General features: G+C 35.8%; 1 protein-coding gene across 2 annotated transcripts in view; it reads left to right on the forward strand.

Annotated features, from left to right (window-relative positions):
* Positions 1–21057, forward strand: part of LOC106152815 (uncharacterized) — a 55479-nt gene extending 34422 nt beyond the window's left edge. For both annotated transcript variants that reach the window (XM_086998454.1, XM_086998452.1), the window contains exons 11-33: positions 6037–6247; positions 6683–6813; positions 7027–7320; positions 7688–7835; positions 9335–9482; positions 9839–10157; positions 10556–10678; positions 10962–11294; positions 11573–11783; positions 12096–12340; positions 12863–13073; positions 13699–13952; positions 14196–14300; positions 15007–15229; positions 15788–15905; positions 16180–16408; positions 16727–16867; positions 17219–17377; positions 17767–17879; positions 18322–18579; positions 18927–19061; positions 19362–19515; positions 19969–21057. In XM_086998454.1, the coding sequence (XP_086854580.1) occupies positions 6037–6247; positions 6683–6813; positions 7027–7320; positions 7688–7835; positions 9335–9482; positions 9839–10157; positions 10556–10678; positions 10962–11294; positions 11573–11783; positions 12096–12340; positions 12863–13073; positions 13699–13952; positions 14196–14300; positions 15007–15229; positions 15788–15905; positions 16180–16408; positions 16727–16867; positions 17219–17377; positions 17767–17879; positions 18322–18579; positions 18927–19061; positions 19362–19515; positions 19969–20294 (4589 nt within the window). In that variant the 3' untranslated portion in view covers positions 20295–21057. The remainder of the gene's footprint in view (positions 1–6036; positions 6248–6682; positions 6814–7026; positions 7321–7687; positions 7836–9334; positions 9483–9838; positions 10158–10555; positions 10679–10961; positions 11295–11572; positions 11784–12095; positions 12341–12862; positions 13074–13698; positions 13953–14195; positions 14301–15006; positions 15230–15787; positions 15906–16179; positions 16409–16726; positions 16868–17218; positions 17378–17766; positions 17880–18321; positions 18580–18926; positions 19062–19361; positions 19516–19968) is intronic.
* Positions 21058–23657: the final 2600 nt, after the last annotated feature.

A 23657-nucleotide genomic window follows, 5' to 3' on the forward strand; every position in this document is an offset into this window, starting at 1 on the left:
TGAAATGATTTCTTTTTAAAAAGCTTGTAACATATAACAAAGCAAGCTTTGACTATGGGGCTCGTCGGAGTGGCAAATGGACTCTCAGGAGATGGCACCGTCTGCCACCATCTGATTGATGTCAAATAAGCAGTTTCTTAGGGTCATGACTAACAAATTATCATCATGGATGTAAATAGAAAAGGCAGATATGTTTTTAATAAGACTAAATTTCCAAAAAACGAACTTATTTTGCAGCTTTTTTCACATTCTGCCGTATGTTTTGACGGCCATTTTGGTTTTTTTGCTATATGTAACTGGCTTAACTGTATTCACTAGTACTGTTGTGCTCTCCTGATCGGATACACGTTTAAAAAAGCTGTCAATGAAGTTTACCCGGTGACTTCTGCTCGTTTTTCTATTTTTTGTCATAAATTGACGGCCATATTGAAAAATGCTCAGTGTCTCGGAAATAGCAACCAAGCTAATTTTGCTTCTCTCAACCTAAAGAATGCATTTCAGCTAAAAAAGTTTACAGGAAAAAACATTGCAGGGTTAGCGTTCTGGCTACTCGACTACAATGAGGATAAAGGTCTATGAGACTCAACTGAGCTGCATGGTGCATACAGACAGAGAAGCTTAGTAAAGTTGTGTTGAACGGGGTTGAGCAATTTTCGTTATCTCTCAGTGTGTTGCCATGGGATCTCCAAAATTGCAGCACTCGTTGACAATCTTTTCTTTGTCTGTGATGGTCTTCTATGACTTACTAACTTTGGTGACAATAGTTGCGATGCTCGAGATCATGGTCACCTCAGGTGGTTTAGATCATATCAAAAGCTGATAGTCTTTCACATTAACTGTCATCAGTTGGCAAGCTTGCTAATTGTTGATGCATTTTAAATGCATTGTAGTTGACCAAGAGCTCGTTAACAATAAAACCTGTTAATTATGCACTGCTGCACTTCCCAAGCCAGGTAATAACAGGTATCAAACTCGTCTTGGTGGGCTTTCATATTTTTCAATATATCTCATTTATTTCATGGGGTTATTTTATTGGTATTTGTAAATGACGTTAAATATCAATATTTAAACAATTGAGTTCAAACACAGTCGCGAACATTAATAAAAGTAATTGCTCTCAGGGTATCTTGAAGCATGCGTGTGCCCAGGCATTACTTCCGTGGAAGAAAATGTGTTGAGGAAAAACAGGAAAAAGAGCGGTATGTTAAAGAAAAATGGGAACTGCTGTAATAAAATGGTTCGTAATCATAATTCGTTTATGCTTTGAGGATTTGTTTCTGAAGGTTACTTCATCTGAAATATTAAATAATTTAAAAGATTTATCATTTTATAACTTGAAACAGAAGTTCTGCGTCTGTACTCAAAATTTTTTTGCAAATTTGTAAGCTTTGTCAAACCCCAAAACATGTAGCAGATCAAGGTAAAAGAGCATTGTTTGCTACTAGTAGCTTGGAAAAAATCATTACTTTAATGTGTTTTCTAAATGTGCAGTTTTACGTACGTTACTATTTTTTAAATTATGCATGGAGATTTAACCTGGTAAGGGATATAAGAAAGGCACATATGGATTTTTTAAAAGAATGTTGGGTGTAAAAAAGAGCACTTCTGATAACTTAGTTCATTGTACATAACTTAGTATATTATGAAAAGCGGGAGATACCCAGTTCTTTTAAGTATGAAGCTACAATTTTTTTAATATTGATTTAAATCCCCTCTTCGAAAAATTGTATTATAACAGTCTGCTATAAAGATCTACTCAAGAAAAAAATTTGCTTGGGTAAAATTGAGTACGGAATGAACTGGAGACACTTGGCTTGTCATTAAGATTAGATTTCACGAAAATATGTCAGATAACTTTATACTGTCCTTGAAAGAGTAAAGATTGAAAAATAATTTTAGACAAAGATTTATTAAAAGGCTATTGCACCAAAATCTTGTTGAAAATTTTACACTGCAATTCTATTTAAATATGCTTAGGAACTAATTGCCAAATTTAGACTTTCATCACATAACAGGGGCGTAACCAGACCTGCAAAAATTGTACGCACAGATTTTAAAAAATTCCGAGCACGTACAGCAAAATGTAGACTAACCCAAAACATGAAGGACAGCGTAATCACAGCAAATGTACCACATATATATGTGGTATATAATAGCTTAATTTCCATTAATAATAAAATCATCATTTAAGTCAAAAATATTCTCGCGATTTAATAAATATTCTAATTTACCCAGAATGGTATATTTATTTAAAAGGAGGCTAACTGAATTATAGTTTTATTATTTGTTTGTGAAAATTGCTCATGTCACCCTGTTAGTTTGGAGGTCTAAGCTTGATCAAGTCTGTGTTAAAATTCCTATGAAGCTGTGCAAGAAAAATTCTTCCTCTGTTTCTCTAGCTCCTCAATAACAGGGGCGTAACCAGACCTTTAAAAATTGTACGCACAGATTTTTAAAATTCCCAGCAAAATGTAGACTAATGCAAGAGATGATGATCGAAGGACAGCGTAATTACAGCATATGTAGGGCCTACCACACATCGCAGCTTAATTTCCATTTTAATGGAATATAAAAATAATAAAATCATCATTTAGTCAGAAATATTCTCGCAATTAAAAAAGTTTCAATATTCTTATTACCCAGAACGGTATATTTATTTAAAAGGAGGCTAGCTTCGCATATGTGGAACCCCTTCGAATAATCCTGGATCCACCTCTGAGTTGAACTAACATACGGTTTCATTCACCTTACATGTGGATGCATGGCTCCCAAAAACAACCAACGACAGAGCTCTGATACATCTAAGTTTAATTATTTGTTTGTAAAAATTGCCCATGTCACCCTGTTAGTTTGGAGGGGTAAGCTGGGTCAAGTCCATGTCAAAATTCTTTGAAGCTTTGCAGGAAAAATTCTTCCTTTGTTTCTCTAGCTCCTTCTTTAACCTGGTGTCCAGATTTTATCTAGTGCCCCCAGGGTTGCGGGAGCTGCTCTTCGAAAATAACACTCAGGCAGATTTTTACCTGAGATAAATATCGCCAGCGAGAATGCGTTCAAGAAAGAGGGTACAGAAGAGTTGAGGGCCACTGAACCTTTCAATTAACAGGTAAAGGAAGTTCCAGTTAGATGGACGATTAAGATAGGACTTGTTAAGGTTACGGGCATTGTTTACCTCAGTTTCCAAGACGGGGGAGGAGGGGGGGTCAGAACAATAGTGCCTATACAATTGATACAGAGGGTTTGTACATACAGGTGACTTTAATAAGCAGAGGATTTTCTTTTGTATTCCGTGAAAAATACACTAAATTTATATAAAATAATAACATTTTTTTATACAACGTTTATTCAAAAGAATGAAGTGGAGGCAAGGCGCTGGAAGCATTATATGCTAATAATATCATGGTTGGCCAAAAAAATTGTACGCACAGTGCATCCGTGCATATGCCTAGTTACGCCCATGAATAAACCTGGTGTTCAGATTTTATCTAGTACCCCCAGGTCTGCGGGAGCTGCTCTTTGAAACAAATGCACAGGTAGATTTTTACCTGAGATTAATATCGCCAGCGAGAGTGCATTTGATAATCGCAAGACAAAGGCTACAGGAGAATTGAATGCAGTTTAACCCTCTAATTAAGAGGTAAAGGAAGTTCCAGTTAGATGGATGATTAAGACAGGACTTGTAAAGGTATCAGGCATTGTTTACCTCAGTTTAATAAAATTATGCAAGACGAGGTGTCAGCGGTTTAATAAAATAAATTGAATTTCACAAATAACATGGACCTCATATGGAATAATCAACAGTACCCTTAACATTCAAATGCAGTGTTTTATACAACTTGGGATAACCATAATTAAATGCTTGTTAAAGAATTGAGTAGACAGGAAATGGTTTTACATAGCTTCACTAGGATTTAGACCCCTCAGGTAAGAGATTTGAATGAGTATAAACTTTTCTCAGAAGCCAGAAAAGTCATCTTACAGGTAGACAATTAATGCAGCTGAGTTTGACAGCTCTGCCGGTGGCACGATTGTCGTCATAGGACCACGTGACCACATAGCTCATTAACTCGCAGGCTAAGCAAAAAGGACGTTTTTTAGAGTCCAAAATTTACCAAATGAGCTTTAACTTTGTGTCTTTGGATAAAGATATCGTTAGTTGGGCATGTTTTCTGAAGAATATGCTCCGTTCAGGCCATTCCGACGGCATGACACATATCCTTTAAGAACCATACTGCCTGCCTGACAATATCTGTCTTAGCTTGTTTCACTAAACCAATGGATGCTTTTCTGGACCTACCTTCAAAATACTTGAGGAATCAACAGCAAGAACAGCAACCAGTAGGAGCAGACTTATCAGCTTAATGGATGCCATTGTTTCAAAGTCTGACTTGCCAAGATTTCTAAAACAAGTGAATTAACAAAACTAAAAAATTAACAACTAGTATGAGATATAAACTAATTAAGTCCATTTTAAAAGAAATAATCAGGGTTCTCTTTTACAGCTAATTACATCTACCACAGCTTTAACACGTTTATAAGTAATAATAATAATGATAAGAAGTAGAATACATTTATTATAACTCAAGTCAATTGAGTTGTACATTTAAAAGCAGAGAATACCTAGCTGATATTAAATATTTATGCCTGGTCTTTATGGATCTCTACAGTCATGAATAGTCCTTATCTCAGTAGGGAAAATACAAAGCAATGTGGTGCTACAAAGCTGTTACACATGTAGCTCTTGGACTAATATCAATTACAATAAATAGCACTACTACATGTAGCAATTGCAAGGAGACAAAGCCATTTTCATAATAGATATAATGATAAAATATCATCCCCCAAATGTTATTGAACAGTCCATGCCTTACCAGTTTTCTGTCCTACAGTTCTTAGGAGATTTGTGCCTTGACTGATGTGTGGCATTTCTCGGAGGGTGGTGTATTTAAATACAATCACATTAAAATGTATTCCAGATAAAGTTTCTTTGTCATGCACTGTTGTCCCCTATTCCTCATGTTATCAATCCTATTTTACCTGCAGGTTTAAAAGCCCACCTTTATCTAAGAAAATGTAAGTGCCAAACTACATCTTCATATGGACTGCCAAGAAAAGAATGTTATACTGCTATCATTTTTCTGCTGGTATGTTACATCATCATAATCTTTTTCAAAAAGCAACACTAGTCTTTAGTTGCCAGAATTGTTTTATTGTTATTATTATTATTATTATTAAATTAAATCAAACTTACGCAACATCACAACAACCAAGAAACACCCAGGGACCAACCTGTGTACTGTGGTGACCAATCAATGGTCATCTAGACCTCCCTGCATGACGAGGAAAGGCTGTAACACCCTTCCCGGCTTTTGCAGTGAAGGCTTCCTGTACCCCGTAGAGAACGAACAACAAGGAGAGACTGTAACATCCTAAACACACTGCCAATCAACAGTCAACTCAGCCTCGATCTCCACACGGCAAGGAGAGACCACAACACTTTGCCCGGCTTCCACAGAAGATAATACCTGGTCGCAGTAAATGTCAATCTCCAACACCCCTTCCTCGGTCCACTCCTAGCTGTTTCTTTCACAAAAACGATTCTGGTTTCTCAGAATCATTTTTGAAAAATGATGATCATTTCATGTTACCAGGTTCGTTTTTAAAAATGTCACTAGTTTCTGGTTGCCAGGTTTGTTTTTGAAAAAAAAAAACTGGAAACTGTACATTAGACACTAGCTTCAGTGCTTCACCAACAAAATTAGTATAGATTACATGTTTGATGAATTTTTTATCATTATAAAATTTTATATCTAATCATTTTTTTTTTTTTGTTTGTTTTTTTTTATATACAGTAGATTACATTTCTTAAGATTGCATGATGTTTTTATGTTTGGAATTTTGCTGTACTAGTAGTATATAAGGGTACTATTAAGTATTACTTTGTATTCTGGCTTTTTAGGCAAATTTATTTTGAAGTATAGTATCACACGTTATTTACTTTAAAAGAATGAAAATGAGATATGCTTATTTTACATAAAGGCTTTAACGGGACCCTCTGTGACCATAATATAGATGACTGTGCTGTGAACCCCTGCGCCAATGCTGTACAGTGTATAGATGGCACTAATGACTTCCTGTGCATCTGCTCACCAGGATGGGCCGGAAAGACATGTCACATTAATGTTGATGAATGTGTCAGCCTCCCCTGTCTTAACGGTGGAACATGTCATGATCTGGTCAGTGAATACAGGTAAGGTGTTACCATCATCATTCTAAGGACATCTTATATGTATGCAGTCATTAAATACTAAAATGATATTCTGAAGAAGATAATGTAGGAAAGAAAACCCTTTTTAAATGATTAAGTTACAGTTTATATATACAGTTTTTGAATATAAGAAATATGAAGATAAATATCTTCTGCTTAATGTTGTGGATAATACAAAACTCAAAACAGAATGTATGTTGCTCTTGCGAAATGCATGATTATTTTCAACGATTAATATCTCAATATCAATTCAGTGTTGTTTCCTATTATATCTGGTAATTCATATTAATATTCATTGATGAAATTAGCTGTAAACAATAATGAACATTAACTGCTCCAGCTGTTCAGGGTGGATATTTACAGCCACATTATAATTCTTAATTCATAATAATGTTCTTCTAATGTATTTGAGGACAGATGTTCCTGTCTTGCTGGCTACTCTGGCTCTGAGTGTGAAGAGAATATTAATGAGTGTTCCAGCAGTCCTTGTCTGAACAATGGCACCTGTCTGGATAGAGTGAACAGCTACACCTGTATCTGCCCTCCAGGTATAAACTTACTCAGACACACTCCCACTTGTTGGGCTTGATTAGCATGATATGTAACAATTGCCATTACATTTTTCATTTATTTACCTCAAAGCTAAACTTAATCTTTAGTTTAAAAAAATTAAATGATAAACTTCTAATCAGTGCTATGGGTCTGCTCTGGGTACCCCCTGGAGGCTCAACACAATCATCTTGCCATTGATCTGGTTGCAGGATTCAATGGTTCTCTGTGTGGACACAACATAGATGAGTGTGCATCCCAGCCATGCATGTACAATGGAGCATGCACAGATCTGACAGACAACTACATGTGCATGTGCACACCAGGCTACATGGGCAGAAATTGCGAACATGATATCAATGAATGCCTGAGTGGGCCGTGTCATAACAATGGCAGCTGTGTTGACTTGGTGGATGGCTACTCCTGTGTCTGTCAGTCAGGGTATACTGATATCCACTGCACTACTAATATTGATGAGTGTCACAGTAACCCTTGTCTAAATGATGGTAGGTGAAGAAAAATATGTAACTTTTAATAAACTGCCAATAAGTAATTATATGTAGCTGCATGTTTCTACTTTACAGTTAAAGTAATTTAATTTCTTCTGCAAAGACCTAGCTAGCTATTATAAGTATTCTCCTTGCATTATGTGTATATTTTTGTGTACTCTCTAAAGATTTTCTTTTCTGAATTTTAATTTTATTTTATAACAACAATTGAAAAACTGGAAAGAAGGTTATTTGTGTTTTAACCTTTGGATACTAGTGCATGTATCTTAATTAATACTCAGTATACTTTGATCATTCTCTTTTATGATCAGTTCAGTTTAACTTGTGATTACTTAATATTACAAAATCTGTCTTAAACAAAAAGCTTCCTGCGTTGATGGTGTGGCTGGTTACAGTTGCCTGTGCAGACCTGGATTCTCAGGAATCCTTTGTGAACAAAATATAGACGAATGTCAATCATCTCCCTGTATCCATGGCAACTGCTCAGATCTGACCAATGGCTTCAACTGCAGGTAAAGTAAAATAGGCAGGTGCAAAATAACAACTTTAATTTCTTAAAAAGGTTCATTAGTCTGGTAGATACATGAATTATTGAATTGATAATTGCACAGGCAATGCTTTCCTACTGTCAAATTTTGAACAACTGAAAGTTAAATTTCCTCTTTCACTTTAATATTCCACCTACCAATACAAAAATATATTGAGAAAAATGATCAATGACGGATATGAAAAATGTAAAGTTTGAGACCTGAGAGTTCTGCTGTTTCAGTTGTTATCCAGGCTACACTGGCAGTGTATGTAGTGTAGATATTAATGAATGTCTCTATTTCAGTTGTTATCCAGGCTACACTGGCAGTGTATGTAGTGTAGATATTAATGAATGTCTCTATTTCAGTTGTTATCCAGGCTACACTGGCAGAGTATGTAGTGTAGATATTAATGAATGTCTCTATTTCAGTTGTTATCCAGGCTTCACTGGCAGTGTATGTAGTGTAGATATAAATGAATGTCTCAGTCAACCCTGTCTCTATTTCAGCTGTTATCCAGGCTACACTGACAGAGTATGTAGTGTAGATATTAATGAATGTCTCAGTCAACCCTGTCACTATTTCAGTTGTTATCCAGGCTACACTGGCAGAGTATGTAGTGTAGATATTAATGAATGTCTCTATTTCAGTTGTTATCCAGGCTACACTGGCAGAGTACGTAGTGTAGATATTGATGAATGTCTCAGTCAACCCTGTCTCTATTTCAGTTGTTATCCAGGCTACACTGGCAGAGTATGTAGTGTAGATATTAATGAATGTCTCTATTTCAGTTGTTATCCAGGCTTCACTGGCAGAGTATGTAGTGTAGATATTAATGAATGTCTCTATTTCAGTTGTTATCCAGGCTACACTGGCAGAGTATGTAGTGTAGATATTAATGAATGTCTCTATTTCAGTTGTTATCCAGGCTTCACTGGCAGAGTATGTAGTGTAGATATTAATGAATGTCTCTATTTCAGTTGTTATCCAGGCTACACTGGCAGAGTATGTAGTGTAGATATTAATGAATGTCTCTATTTCAGTTGTTATCCAGGCTACACTGGCAGAGTATGTAGTGTAGATATTAATGAATGTCTCTATTTTAGTTGTTATCCAGGCTTCACTGGCAGAGTATGTAGTGTAGATATTAATGAATGTCTCTATTTCAGTTGTTATCCAGGCTACACTGGCAGAGTATGTAGTGTAGATATTAATGAATGTCTCAATTTCAGTTGTTATCCAGGCTTCACTGGCAGAGTATGTAGTGTAGATATTAATGAATGTCTCTATTTCAGTTGTTATCCAGGCTACACTGGCAGAGTATGTAGTGTAGATATTAATGAATTTCTCTATTTCAGTTGTTATCCAGGCTACACTGGCAGAGTATGTAGTGTAGATATTAATGAATGTCTCTATTTCAGTTGTTATCCAGGCTACACTGGCAGAGTATGTAGTGTAGATATTAATGAATGTCTCTATTTCAGTTGTTATCCAGGCTACACTGGCAGAGTATGTAGTGTAGATATTAATGAATGTCTCAGTCAACCCTGTCTTCATGGTGGCACCTGTCATGACCTGGTAAATGGTCATCAGTGTCTGTGTCTGCAGGGATATACTGGAGAGATGTGTCAGGTTGGTTTCCTGTACTTAAAGATAACTTTGTACTTTATAAATCATGATTTTAAGCAAAAGCAGGTTTATATTTCAAGATTTCAAGGAAATGAGAAAAAAAGTTATTCACCTTGAGAATGTCACAGGTCTCCTGGGAAGACAAGATCTGTTAGTCTCAATTTTATGTGGAAATGGATCAGTTGTTCCATTTTAGAGTGCTTAATGATTCAGAGAGAATGATGCAGTGTTTGATGTTTGTTTTAAAAACTGCTTCACTTTTAAATGGGTTTAAGTTGTGATAATTCCAATAGGTTTGATCTTACTTTTAGCATACCGTAGCCCATTGTCTTGCTAATTTGTTCTCACATTTAATCCAGACCAACATCAACGAGTGTGACAGTCACCCATGCACTAACAACGGCAGCTGTATAGACCAGGTCAATGGCTTCTGTTGTCTCTGCGTAGACGGTTTCACAGGAGACAACTGTGCAGTCAATATAGATGAGTGTGCATCAAGTCCTTGTGAACACGGAGGCACATGTGCAGATGATATTGCGGGGTACCACTGCACATGCACACACGGCTACACAGGACCAACATGCAGAGTTGATGTTGACGAATGTGTGTCTGCGCCGTGTGAAAATGGCGGAAGCTGTGTTGATGGAATTGGGGAGTTCTGGTGTAACTGTACTGCAGGTATATGATATTGAATATTAAGTTAGGAGAGTAGGGGTCAGTAAGTAACAATCATTTGTAACTACCTTTTAACTAAACATGCTTGCATGTCTAGTAATTGTCTGGCAAGTGCAGATCCAGTTCATGTTTCAGAAAATTGAACAGACTGGATGCAAAAGTTCCATAAGATATAATTATTCTAGTGAAGTTTGAAAAACAGCAAAGTCAATATTTTCTACTCATTTGTCAAAACCATCATATCTATCTTTGCATTCTGAAAAGTTAATTACTTACTTACTTATCCCTACCTTCCCTGTTGGGAAATATGGCCACAAAAAGTTAATTGCCATGTGCACGCACTCCAGCACTGTACATGGAGAACTTAAATGAACTCATTATCTTAAATGAAATAATTTCAGGATTTTCTGGAAGATATTGTGAGCAGAATGTGAATGAGTGTGCCAGCTCTCCGTGTGATAACAGAGCTACATGTGTGGACTTGGTGAACAGGTACAACTGCAGCTGCAGGGAGGGGTTTACAGGTATATAATTATATATAGTCTTAAAGGGTGTTTTCAATAATATGAATACAACTTAAAATATCAAATGTACTAGTATATTTAAAAAATAGTAAATATTTCTTCGTGGTTGAATACAGACAAGAATGGGCAGCTATACATGTAGGTGTTGGTACTGGTAGAACTATGTGTACATTATTTGTGTTATAGTCTACACCTGTAGGATTACAAAGTACACCTGACATATTATGGATCCAAGTCTGTCTCAAAAGTTCTTCACAATCTCAAAGAATACATTAATTGGCAGGTGTCCGCTGTGAGATCAATATTGATGACTGCAGTCCATCTCAATGTCAGAATAATGGGACATGTCAAGACAGCGTAGCAGACTTCCTGTGTATCTGCCCACCTGGATACCATGGCAAGACATGTGCAAACAACACCAACGACTGCGTGCCTTGGCCATGCATGAACAGTGCTACCTGCTACGACCTGGTCCAGGATTACCAGTGTGTGTGTGTGGAAGGTTTCGCTGGTAAAGACTGTGAAGAGAATATCAATGAGTGTGAAAGCAATCCTTGTCAGTCTGAAGGGACTTGTCTTGATGGCGTGGCAAGGTACCGCTGTGTTTGTGTTGATGGTAGGTATAATATTACAATGTGATTGGAGTAATCTTTTATAGTAGAGGGCTATGATATACTTTAAGATTACAGTTGAACTTTTAACAGGTTTCAACAGCCAGGAGCTATAGGCACCAGGAATGATACAGTGTATATAAGGGACCATTCCCAAAGACACATCTGACTAGGTGTGTAATTGGCTTAACTGATTGACACCCCTCCACAAGAAGCTATAAGGGGGTAATTGCTACAATGGGGCATCTCATCACATGTCATGGTATACATTTCATGGTTTCAGGCTACACTGGACCACACTGTGAAGTTAACATCAATGAATGTTCCTCCAGTCCCTGCTACCACAATGGAACTTGTCATGACCTGGTGAACGGCTTCCACTGCACCTGTGCCCCAGGGTATGCTGGGAAGACCTGTAGTGTTGATATAGACGAGTGCGTTTCTTCTCCCTGTCAACATGACAGCAGTTGTGTGGATATTGTGGATGGATACAGGTAAGATGATATGATATGACAATTTTAATGTCTGTTTTTTAGAATTTTTATGTCCTATAAGTTATCTTAATCATGCAAAAGTTTATGGCATGCAAACAGAATGATTTTGAATTGTCAGAAATACAACTGGATATTTTTATTACTAATATAAAAATTAAATTTGAAGGACAGGCTGATTTTAAGGAATTTCACTAAATCTCAGGTACTTCTATTTCTGTAGAATGAATTTTATTTTTTTTCCCTGGCAGCCGAGAGCTGGATTTATAGTTTATATGAATTATATCTTTTATTATATTTTCTACAATACTCTAGATGCCTGTGTTCTGCTGGGTTCACAGGAACAAACTGTGAACAAAACATTGATGATTGTGAAAACCTGCCATGCCATAATAATGGCACATGTATAGACCTGGTCGATGATTTCAACTGTTCATGTGCTGCTGGCTACACTGGGGACACGTGTGAAGTAGACATCGATGAGTGTGAGGAGAATCCATGTGTAGAGGGCAGCACTTGCATGGACGCTGTGGCTGGTTACTCTTGTGTCTGCCTGCCAGGTATGTAGATGGCAGCACCTGTAGGGATGCTGTGGTTGGTTACTCTTGTGTCTGTCTGCCAGGTATAGAAAGCTGAATGCAATATTATTTGGGTGCTTGCCAAATAGGCACACTTTTTGTCATGTTGATATCACATTGACAATGACATTTTAATGTTGAAAACACCATATGATGAATAGTGATGATTGCTTATTAGTGTTAGTAGTTACTGTAATGCTAAGGATGCCACTTATTATGATTAATTCCTTATTATCAACAGCTGAACCAATAGAAGAATAGTGAATAATTTTAAAAAGCAAATAATAAAAGATAAAAAAATATCAGAAATATATGACATTGTTTAAGTCTCATATGCATGTATCAGTTCACAGTGCATACATATGAAATAAAAATGTCACAATACATATAAGTCTGCCTTCAGCCACACTTATACTGATCTTTTAAACAGATATTTTACAATTACCATAGATCTCATTATTGGTGATAATGAGCACCAGACAGCCCATTGTATTCATATTTTAGGTTACATTGGCCAAAACTGCAGTCTGAACATAGACGAGTGCCAGAGTGCCCCATGTCACGGCAACTCCACCTGTGAGGACGCAGTGAATGGGTACACCTGTCATTGTACCCTGGGGATGACTGGGCCACTCTGTGAGGTGGATATTGATGACTGTCAGGGAGAACCGTGTGGTAATCAGGGTACCTGTGTGGACATGTTGAATGGGTTCAGGTAAAAATGTTTGCATGGTCATTTTTGTTTTAATTTTGTTAAAGTCACATGATAAGTGTTACTTTTAGTCACTCTCATAATGTACAAGAAGACTGGCAAATATCATTTGTGACTATGAAAAGTCCTAGATTGCACATTTCTAAATGATAATGGATAAAGTATACATTGGTGATAAATCTTAGAAAACTGCAGATTTTTTTATGTCAAAGAAGAGAGTTGAAGAAGTGTTTTTTGCAGTATGAAGGTCTATGTAGTGGGTGTGATATATATTTTTAGGCAATAATGCCCTATCTTCGTTAAGTCAAAAGGAAAAATTTTAATGTATTTTTCACATCATTCTGGTTTCCCAACCTAAATTTATTAAATAAAATGCCATCATTAATTGAATTTTAATCTCTTACTGCTACATATACATGTAATAATTTGAAAGGTGTTTTAGCTAGGGCACATAGCAGTATGAATAATATGAAAATGGCTTTTAAAAAATATTTAAATCAATTCAAAATTATAAGTGTTTACTCTGAGTGATTTGAAAAATATTGCTCAGCTACATATGGTCATAAATAGTTTAATAATTTCATGAATTTGCAAAAACATCAAGTTTATCTTCTATTATGATCTCCAGATGTGAATGTACAGCAGGGTATGGCGGAGACGATTGTCAGACAAATCTAGATGACTGTGGAGAGAATCCTTGTGCTGAGAACAGCACATGTCTGGACAGAATCAACGACTACATGTGCATGTGTGCACCAGGGTTCACAGGGAAGAACTGTCAAGTCAACATTGATGAGTGTGCGTCTGATCCTTGTATGTATGGCGGGCATTGTGTGGATGGCGTCAATGGATATATGTGTCTCTGCAGTACTGGATACACTGGTAAGAAAACCTTTTTTTATCTTTTTTTCTTGAGATTGTTAATTGTAGGCCCTTTTCTTTATTTAAGCTGTTTTTCAAGATCAAATACTTGTATGGTATGAGACAATCTTTTGAAGCTTTACAAAGGAAACCATGTACAAGAATTAATTGAGTTTTGTAAGTTGATGGTTTGACAACCCTGACATTTTGAAATTGTTTTTTCTTTTTCATCTGAGGCTTTTGTATCTGTGGTCTTCATTTCAGGTGTTGTATGTGAAGAGATGATAGACTACTGTATTTCCCAGCCATGTCGGAACAATGCTAGTTGTATTCCTTTGATATCTGCATTCAGGTGTCAGTGTCTATCAGGTATTTATGTCAGCTGTCTTTTTACCCCTCTCTCTGGCAGTGGAGATGGGCAGGGGCAGATTGTGGCCAACTTCTTGGTCTTCTGGGAGACGGTCAGATTTTCAAGTTTACATTGACGAGTATCTAATTTTTTCTGTTGGAAGACAATCAAAATTGGAAGATGGATCAACAAAGATTATTTCTGTCAGAAAATATCTCTGGATCCCTTCCTGATAGGAGTGGGTGAACTGGGACGTTGAACTCATCAAACAACAGTTATGGTTTCATGCAATCCTAGACTGGGGGGGTCATTTAGTGATTTTTTTTGAAAATTTTATATTATTAGAAGGGTACTAATACTTAATAGAAAAGGGAATTAATGGTATTTTCTACCTCTTACTATTTTGGGGCTAAACTTCCAATAAGTTTTTCTTTTTTTAGGTGATTTTTTTTAAATCACACTTTTTACAGAAAATTTTTATCGAAATTAATATTAGATATGTAAGTTCTCTTATAACTTCCTTTTATGGTTACATCTAGGTTCCAGATTTTTATTTTCTTTTTAAAGTTTTTTAGCAAAACTTTCAATAATTTATGCGTGTGAAAATGGGAGATAATCTATAAGAGTTTTTCAAATACTTGCATGGCTTCAAAATTATGTTTCTCATGCATAATTCAGTATGAAATTGTATAATGAGGAGTTATTTCTGGTCTTTTTATATCACAGGCTACACGGGGGACTACTGTGAGGAAAATATCAACTTCTGTGCACAGAATGAATGTGGCATCAACAACACCTGCATAGATGGCGCTGGTGGTTATCAGTGTATTTGTGTTGAAGGAAGGACAGGGCGTCACTGCCAGGAAAGGGTCAACCAGTGCACCAGTAGTCCCTGTCTGAATGAGGCTCAGTGTGTGGAAGAGGAGGATGACTTCAGGTGTATGTGCAGGTAATATACATGTAGGGGTTGATTAGTGTGTTATTTAAGAATGGTGCTCATGTTTTTAAAAAGATAATTGATGAAAGTAGCTGACTGAAATATTAAAACAACAAAACGGGTAATGACAATTGGTGGAATGCAAATGAGGAAGATTAAAAGAAATTGAATTATACAAGATCAGTCACTTTTCAAATCAAACTCTTTTGTTCTGGTCCGATCTCACTGTTTTCTTGAGCCAAAGTTTGAACATCAATGACTTCCTTACTTTGATTTTAGTCTCTTTAGACAAATGATCATGAAAACAGGTGTAAGCAATTAATTGTCTGGTAAAAGAAAGGTTTTTAAAATAGCTTGTATTTTTATGCATTTCATATACAAAAGAAATGCAGCAACTGAAAAGTAATATATTTGCAATTTGTTTCAGCAGGCACACATACATGCACACACACGCACACATACACAAACCAACTTGCACAAGAAACTTCCCTTTTCAGGTAATACAACTTTGTTTTGTGAAACATTTTTTTCAAGTTTATGTAATTTTATCATGCAATTCTGTATATTCAGGCCAGGCTATACAGGAGGCCAGTGTGAGGTGGACATAGACGATTGCCTCAGTTCTCCCTGTGTGAACAATGCTACCTGTGTGGATGGCCTCCATAGTTACTCCTGTGTCTGTCCTCAGGTAAAAGAAACAGCCAGTCTACTGGGTATATCATGTCAAGGTTTTAATTCTGGCTTTCTTAAATCTGGGTTCAATTACCAGGTTTAAATCTGGTTTAAATCCATATTCACATACCTTAAAACTGGTTTTAACCTGGTTTAAACTTGGTATATCTTGGTTTATATATATCTTAAATCTATGTTTAAGTCCACATATCACATATCTGTTTTTTCAATTTGTGCGTTTTATATTTAGGGATCTAAAGCTACTGTTATTATTTTTAAATTTTTTACAGGGCTTCCTGGGCATCCATTGTGAAGAAGACCTGGATGAGTGTCAGTCACATCCTTGTCACCACAATGGTTCTTGTGAAGATGGTTTGAATGGTTTCACCTGTCACTGCCCAGTTAACTATACAGGGTGGACATGTTTACATGTAATAGACCCGTGTTCTAGTTCTCCGTGTCATAGCGGGGCTCACTGTGTTCCAGCAGGACTGGAGTATAGGTGTGGATGTCTGCCAGGTAATACTGTATTGATTGAAGTTATTTGGACCAGAAATATTATTTTATTGTGACCTATTAATTTTTAATTTAAATGTATTTTTAATGTTTTAAGCGTAAATGTTTTCCTTGATATTGATAAATCAAAATGTGATAAATAGATAAACATATTGTATACAATGTTTTACAACACTTACTATCAATTTTGTAAAAATCTGATGACCATATATGTCCTATATGTCCACACTATCTTTTTAAGTTAATAAAAAAGTTAATATGAAAGATCTCATAGTTGCTTCTGCATATTTGATCTGAAGATAAAAATACTTGATTTTAAAGGTTACACAGGCAGCAGATGTGAGGTAGATGTAGATGAGTGTCAGTCAAACCCCTGTTATCATGGAGGTACATGTGTGGACCAGGTGAACAGCTTCTGGTGCAGGTGTGCTGACAACTTTACTGGGGACACCTGTAGGTCAGGTAGGTATGATTGTTATAGTAATGAATTAAAAGACTTAGTATTGGTCTTTGAAAAAAAAATGTAATTTAAAATTTCATAGGAGTCTTCAACAGTTTTCTTGTATTTATCTGCCATGACTCTAGTACAGACTCAATTTAAGGTGCAATTTGAATTCCTTTTGGGAGCATAAATTAAATCATCTAAAAGGTCTTTTACTTTTAGGTGAAAAATATCTTTTTAGAAAACTACATGTTTTCCTGTTCTTTAAAGCAGTATGCAAACTTTCAGATTTTTATTAAATTAGGTAGCAACCTAGCAATTAATCTGTCATCTGATACTTAATGTTGATATCTTGAATGCTATGTTATCAGCTGTGGACCCTTGTTTGAATGTGACATACGATGAAGATGGTAATCCAAGGTTAGTTTCCAGTTCAATATGTGGTCTCCATGGCAACTGTATCTCTCCAGATGGGCAAGTTGCCAAGTGTGAATGCCATCCTTCATTTACAGGAGCCTTCTGTGATATAGGTATGTTGTGGACAACTTATTTCTTTTATATAATGTCATTTATCTTTTAGTGTGTATTAGCAATAATGTATTGTTTGTATGTGTGTTTATGTGTGTTTATGTGTGTTCATGTGTGTTTATGTGTGTTTATGTGTGTTCATGTGTGTTTATGTGTGTTCATGTGTGTTCATGTGTGTTTATGTGTGTTCATGTGTGTTTATGTGTGTTTATGTGTGCAAGTGTGTCTGCATGTGTTTGTAGTCAAGGTACAATTAATATTAGAAATGTGTGGATAAATGTATTGTCCAGTTCTTATTATAAAAAAGTATTTTATGTCATTGTATAGATTGTTTTTCTTTGAAATATATAAATTGTTTGCAGTTTTGTTAGAAATTTACCTGGTCTTTCAGAAATAATTGATACACCTTGCTATGAGAATACGACCCTTCATGAAGATGGAACAGTATGGCCACAGCAATGTAACAATTGTTCTTGTCACCAGGGGGAGATAGAGTGTACAATGGTGATGATTTTCTGCAGTTTTCTCTTAATTTCATATTCACTTTTATGTGTAAAGCAAATTAAATCATTGCTGAAAAGATACTGGTATATAAATACAAAAATGCCTAAATGTGACATCTTTAAGGAGAACTGGGAATTTTTGCACCAAATGAGATTTTTCTCAAGAAAAAGGCAATTTTGTCCTACTCAGTAATCATTGCTCAACCTGCGCTGCCATTGGAATCGATGCTTTATACCATTTCTAGTGAGATGTATTAGCTTGTGAGGTTCTAAGATTCAGAAGGAAATTATGACATCAGGCATGCTTCTGATGAACTTTTTTTATTTGAGTTTTATTTGGTTTTTAAAACAGTACAAACAAAGTAGAAAAGGAAAAAGCAAATTGCAAAGGATAATTCAGTTAATGGAATAATTTCTTTTATGTTTATTCTTGCTATTTCTAGTTGTGGTGTGGACGAGAAAAGTGTGCTTTAGCAGACGATACTCAACAGAATACATTGCCACCAGATGTCAGGCTAACTTGCCCCCCAGGACAAACTTGTAATAAAATTTTAGATCTTGAATGTCTCAGTCCCCCCTGCAGTACTCAGTATGGGCTCTGTAGCTACCAGGGCTCCTCTTGGTGTAGCCCTCTATTGGGCTCTGCTGGACCAGAATGTACCAAGTTGAAAGTTATACTGGACCAAAAAAATATACCAAAGGTGAGACTTTGCTACTTAAAAAGCCTGCTGTACTCTTGTGCATGTAATGAAATTCACGCTTATGTAAACAAAGTTCTGTGGAAAAGGATTTTAAAAATAAATTTGTTGGCATGATATTTTCTAATTTTTGGCAAGATAACAATTTTATTATTTTCGAGACCAGGGACCATTTTTAACAAAAAGTACTTTTTACCATTTATTTATTTTCACCAGTCTTTACCCATATAGAATCGGACAAAAGATATACAACTTCTGCTTTTTGTGATGTTTTTATTAACTTAATTGTAGATATACAACTTCTGTTTGTTAACTTAGCAGTACCCCAGTACTTTGTTGCAAAATTTCAGGGATTCACAGTTGAAGAATTCTGCCATGCTGTACGGAAGATTCCAGCAATAAGGAAGTTTTACCAGACGTCACCTTTGATAATCCAGTGTCAACAAGTGCAGACTGAGAAGAAAATACAGTTAGGAATATCAGTGGTGAGGAGTGATACCGTTACATTTAGTTGATGTCATTTGTTGAACAATAAGCTTTCTGCATGGGTTGTTATAACTATTATAATAAGAAAAGTCAGGAATTGTGATAGGAGAACCAAGAAATTGCTCAAACATATAGAACATTTTTTTTTAAACTTTGGTTTGAGAAGAAACATAGTGTCTGGATATATTAATTATTATATACATGTAGCAACTATACACATATAGTAATGTAGTGGTGCATTTTGGAAATCAAGGTAATTTTTTCAATGTTTAATTGTAAATAAATTGATACCACATCAGGAGAGTGAGAACGGGACTGGTCTTGGCTTGATTGCTGCAGCAGAGCTGAGGGACAACATGAAAGCTGAGGCAGGGAGAGAGGACAGTGACTTCACCGCTGTGGTAGATGTGACATTTGGAGACATAGTGGCCAAGGAACAGAAACGGAGCAGTAGTGAGTTTATTTTTATATATGTTAATTGAAGATTCCATTTTGGAAATATTCGGAGTAGGAGTTTATATAATGCTAACGAATCATTTGTTTAATTTTTTATATTAAATAAGAGACTTCATTGCAAAACTCCTTAATGTTTTGTCTTTGAGTATATTTTTTCCTTGATGTACTAATGTTATGATGTAGATGAAAACTGCTTGCTAAGTTAATTATGCATTGCATATCTCAAAGGCACATGTGAAAATCTATATCAGAAATCATGACGTGAATCAGTAAATAAAGGCAAAATTTCTTAAGGCAAAAACAAATGACTTGAATACTGATATGATCTCCATTTATCTGTTATGAAGACATGAAATAATACATTACTTTGAAATACACAGAACCTTCATTATTTCTCAGTTGTTGAATTCAGTGGAGGAATTTAATTTTTTTAAATTTTTTTTATTTCAGAAGGAGACAGTTTGTTATTGACATTCATCATTGCATCCAGTGTTGCTGCGTTTGGATTACTCACTGTGATAATAGTGTATTGTAGGAGAAAATGTAACGCAAAAAAGTTGCATTCCTCCGTGAAGGTAGGAGATGGACAGGAGCCATATTTGGTCCTGTCACCCGAGAATTCCACCAGCAAGACAACTGCTTTTATAAACCCGGTGTATGGCAGAAACAGTCATGAAACGGAGTCTGCAACATGTGATAAAAATTTGACCTTGGAAGAGCGACATGTGTCACAGTTTGTAACATTTGGAAAAAGGCAAAACGAAAGCTTATCATAAGTGGGAACAGAAATAGATGATAAGTTGATTCATAGATCATCAAGGTTTACACACATTTGCATGACTTATGCCTGGTAACATTATAATTATGTGCCCACATGAAGAAAATGGTGCCAAAAAGGAGAAAAGCTTTAACATATAGAGGAGAAAGATGCTGCAGAAGGGCCCCTTTACATTTCAGATAACGCTAGAACGTGAACAGTTGATACACAATTTCAATCAAAGCAATCAAAAAGTGAAGAAAAAAAGCTGGGGATTGCTGCTTTATGTAATAAATACCAAGCTTTGTTCTCTTTGAATTGTATTCATTTGACTCCAGTATTACTGAAATATCTAGACAGAATCAAACTTATTCCTGTGGTTGAAAGTTTTTAAAGAAAATGTGTTTGAGGAGATATTAAGCAATGAGCACAATTTGAACATGATTGTGTTTGAGGTGCTATTAAGCAATGAGCACAACTTGATTGTGTTTCTTCCATGAAATTATTCTGTGATTGTGTCTGTGCAATGGACAGTGACATTTGTAATCTTTAATGCACAATTACTGGAAAACAATTTATAGTTGTATTTCCAATTTTCAATATTGTTTTATGTTACTTATATACCTCGGCTTTTTACATTTTATTTTTCAGAAATCACTGAATGCTCACGAATGTTATTTAAAACAAGTACAGTGATTAAGGTGACATTAACTTCACTTTCAGACTGTACTTCTGTTAAATATTTTACAAAAAATAAATAAATAAGAAATAGTAAATGAAAATGCAATGTTTTAAAGTTAACCTTTAATTAGTTTTTTTTTTTAAGAAAACATTTTTTTTTATCAATTGAGCCATTATGTCCTTTTTACACAGAGTGAAATGAAACTATAAAATTAAACTTGTTACATTCTGAGCTCATTGGTCCAGCCCAGTTTGGCCCTATGATCAGCCCCAAGCTTTAGGTAACTAATATTCCAACTGAGCAGTTTTGATGTTATGGTATTTATATTAAAATTGATTATTTGATAATATCCAAACTTTCCTGAGAAAATAATCAAATAGAAGAACATATTAAACAGTCACCGCCCGTGTGAGCACTTAAAACAAGCACCAGACCCCTCTAATATGAATATAGAAATCAAATTAGACACAATGAATTAACAGTTCAGACACTGCTATGGTCAGTGCTTTCTCTGGCATACTCTTATAGTACATGAAGTGATTTCCTCACTGTGTTCATGGCCCATACATAGGACAGTGACTAATTCATCATAAATATGCAGCTATAGTAAACCACGGACATTAAACAAGGGATGGATTAGTAAGAACTGTTAACTGTACCAGCAGACTATACCCATACAGCATTTGCCTTATGTAGTTCATCACTATTGCCTTCACGGTCCTCAATAGTGCTACTAATGCTAGTTTGTACAACTGCAGGCATACCAATGCTCCACATTTCCTTAATTCTTTCTCGGAAAATATGGCAGCTTTACATGTGGGAAATGAAAAAGGCGGTTTAATTTAACACTCTGCTTGCTTCAGGATAAATGGTAGAGTGTCAGGAGAGAAAAAAGAAGTAGTTAAGGCCCTATCATCTTAAATGTCAGTATCGTCTGAGGACCGCAAGGCAGATAAGAAAGACTAATGACTGTATTGGGACACGCAAGTAGTGAGCTATGGTAAAATTTAATCAAAGTTTATTTCATGAAGGGCTCTCTAAGCCAGTTGGATATCACCCATTTACCACACTTTGGGCTTGATAACCAACGATCCTCCGACTTTAATGGCATTACATGGGTAATTACATCTCTTCTGACTGTGCAGGCCCAGGTAGTTTTCACCAGTTGACTGCGCCACTAAATTATTATCCCCATTTATCTAGCTCATTTTTTTGTCCCTGAGCGGCAGTTATTGGATTCTGTGGATAAACTGAGCAAACAAACAGAAAGAAAATCCCAGGTTTCAATATCATTGCCATTTTATTAAAAGCCTTCCCGTCAACCTTTTGAGCAAATAACAATCAAATAACAATCCTGATTGTTTCCCCAATATTTATTGACGATGTGATACACTGAAATCAATAAACATCAATTCTGTGCCGGCACAAAAGTTAATGTCTCGAAGAAAAGTGGAATCCATTAATTATATGGTCTTTGATTTCGGTGCTCACCTCTGCAGCATCAGTTGACGGTGATAAAAATGACAGATCAGGCAGAGACCCCGAGAGCTTTGTTTTTTTAAATAACCTCAGCATTGTTGAATTAAAGTTCAATTTACCATAGAAACTAAAGGTGGGAAGTTTTTTTATCAAGCAGGAAACACACTTTTTTGTCAAATGAGATTAGGATTACCAAGTGTTTTACAGCTGCTGTCTAGAGAGAAGGTAATTAAACCTTTTGTTTTTTTTAAAGTGATATATTATATTGAACCATTATGTTCTTGCTGCGCATGTATGATGTCTTCTTACAGGGATATAATGGAGTTTGTAGACATGAAAAAGAATAATCGTCCTCTGTCACTCTACTCCCTGATGTTCTATAAGTATGACTGGAATGAAGTTACACAATAGGTAACACTTATACCATTAACATCAAAAGTCCATTAACTCCACACAACAACCTCCCTGTTTTAAACCCAGTCAATAGATTCCCATGGCTCATTGTCATGTACAATTCAATTGCTTCTTTTGTGGGCAGATACGTTGTTCAGTACGGTAGAAAAAATATACAAGAAAGGAGATCTTTCAATGCAAGGCATTGCTTTCTTTCACATGAAGCTGTGGAAGATCCAGGGGGTTTCTGAAGCGAGACTGGGGGGGAGGGAGGGGGGGGGTAGTGGTAAAAATTGCTCCTTCTGGGCATGTGTACATGAAGAAGACTGTGTTTGAACTGGCCAATAGCAAAAATTGATTTATAGAAATGTAGTAAATGTACACTTTTCTTGAACTTACAGAATACTAATAACATGTTTTTATTCCCGAAGTTTGTCCAAAATTAAATTAAATTAATAGTTCATTTCAATTTCTATCCTATAATGAAACTAATTCAAAGTGTTTCTATAGTTCCGTTTCCACAAAATTCCTTGATTCAGCTCTCCCCACTCCTCCCAACCTTCACCTGTTTCTTTTTTGGAGTTTAAGAACACACACACACCTCCAAGGTAATATTATTAGCATGGTTTTATGTAAAACCTGGCATTTGACTTATGAAAAATTTGCCAGGTGGCAGCACTTTTCTGACAAAATGAAGATTTCCATCAAGATTGTGTTTAATATAGTTATCAAAGTGAATTTTTAAAACAAATTTTCAGCAAATATTATTATTTATCTAGAGGAGTTGTACATTTAACCAAAGAAAAGAAAAGTCACACACTTTCAAAC

Source organism: Lingula anatina, unplaced genomic scaffold (assembly GCF_051362555.1).
Source record: "Lingula anatina isolate TDL-2025a unplaced genomic scaffold, LinAna3.0 unanchor82, whole genome shotgun sequence".
In the NCBI taxonomy this organism is placed as follows: Eukaryota; Metazoa; Brachiopoda; class Lingulata; order Lingulida; family Lingulidae; genus Lingula; species Lingula anatina.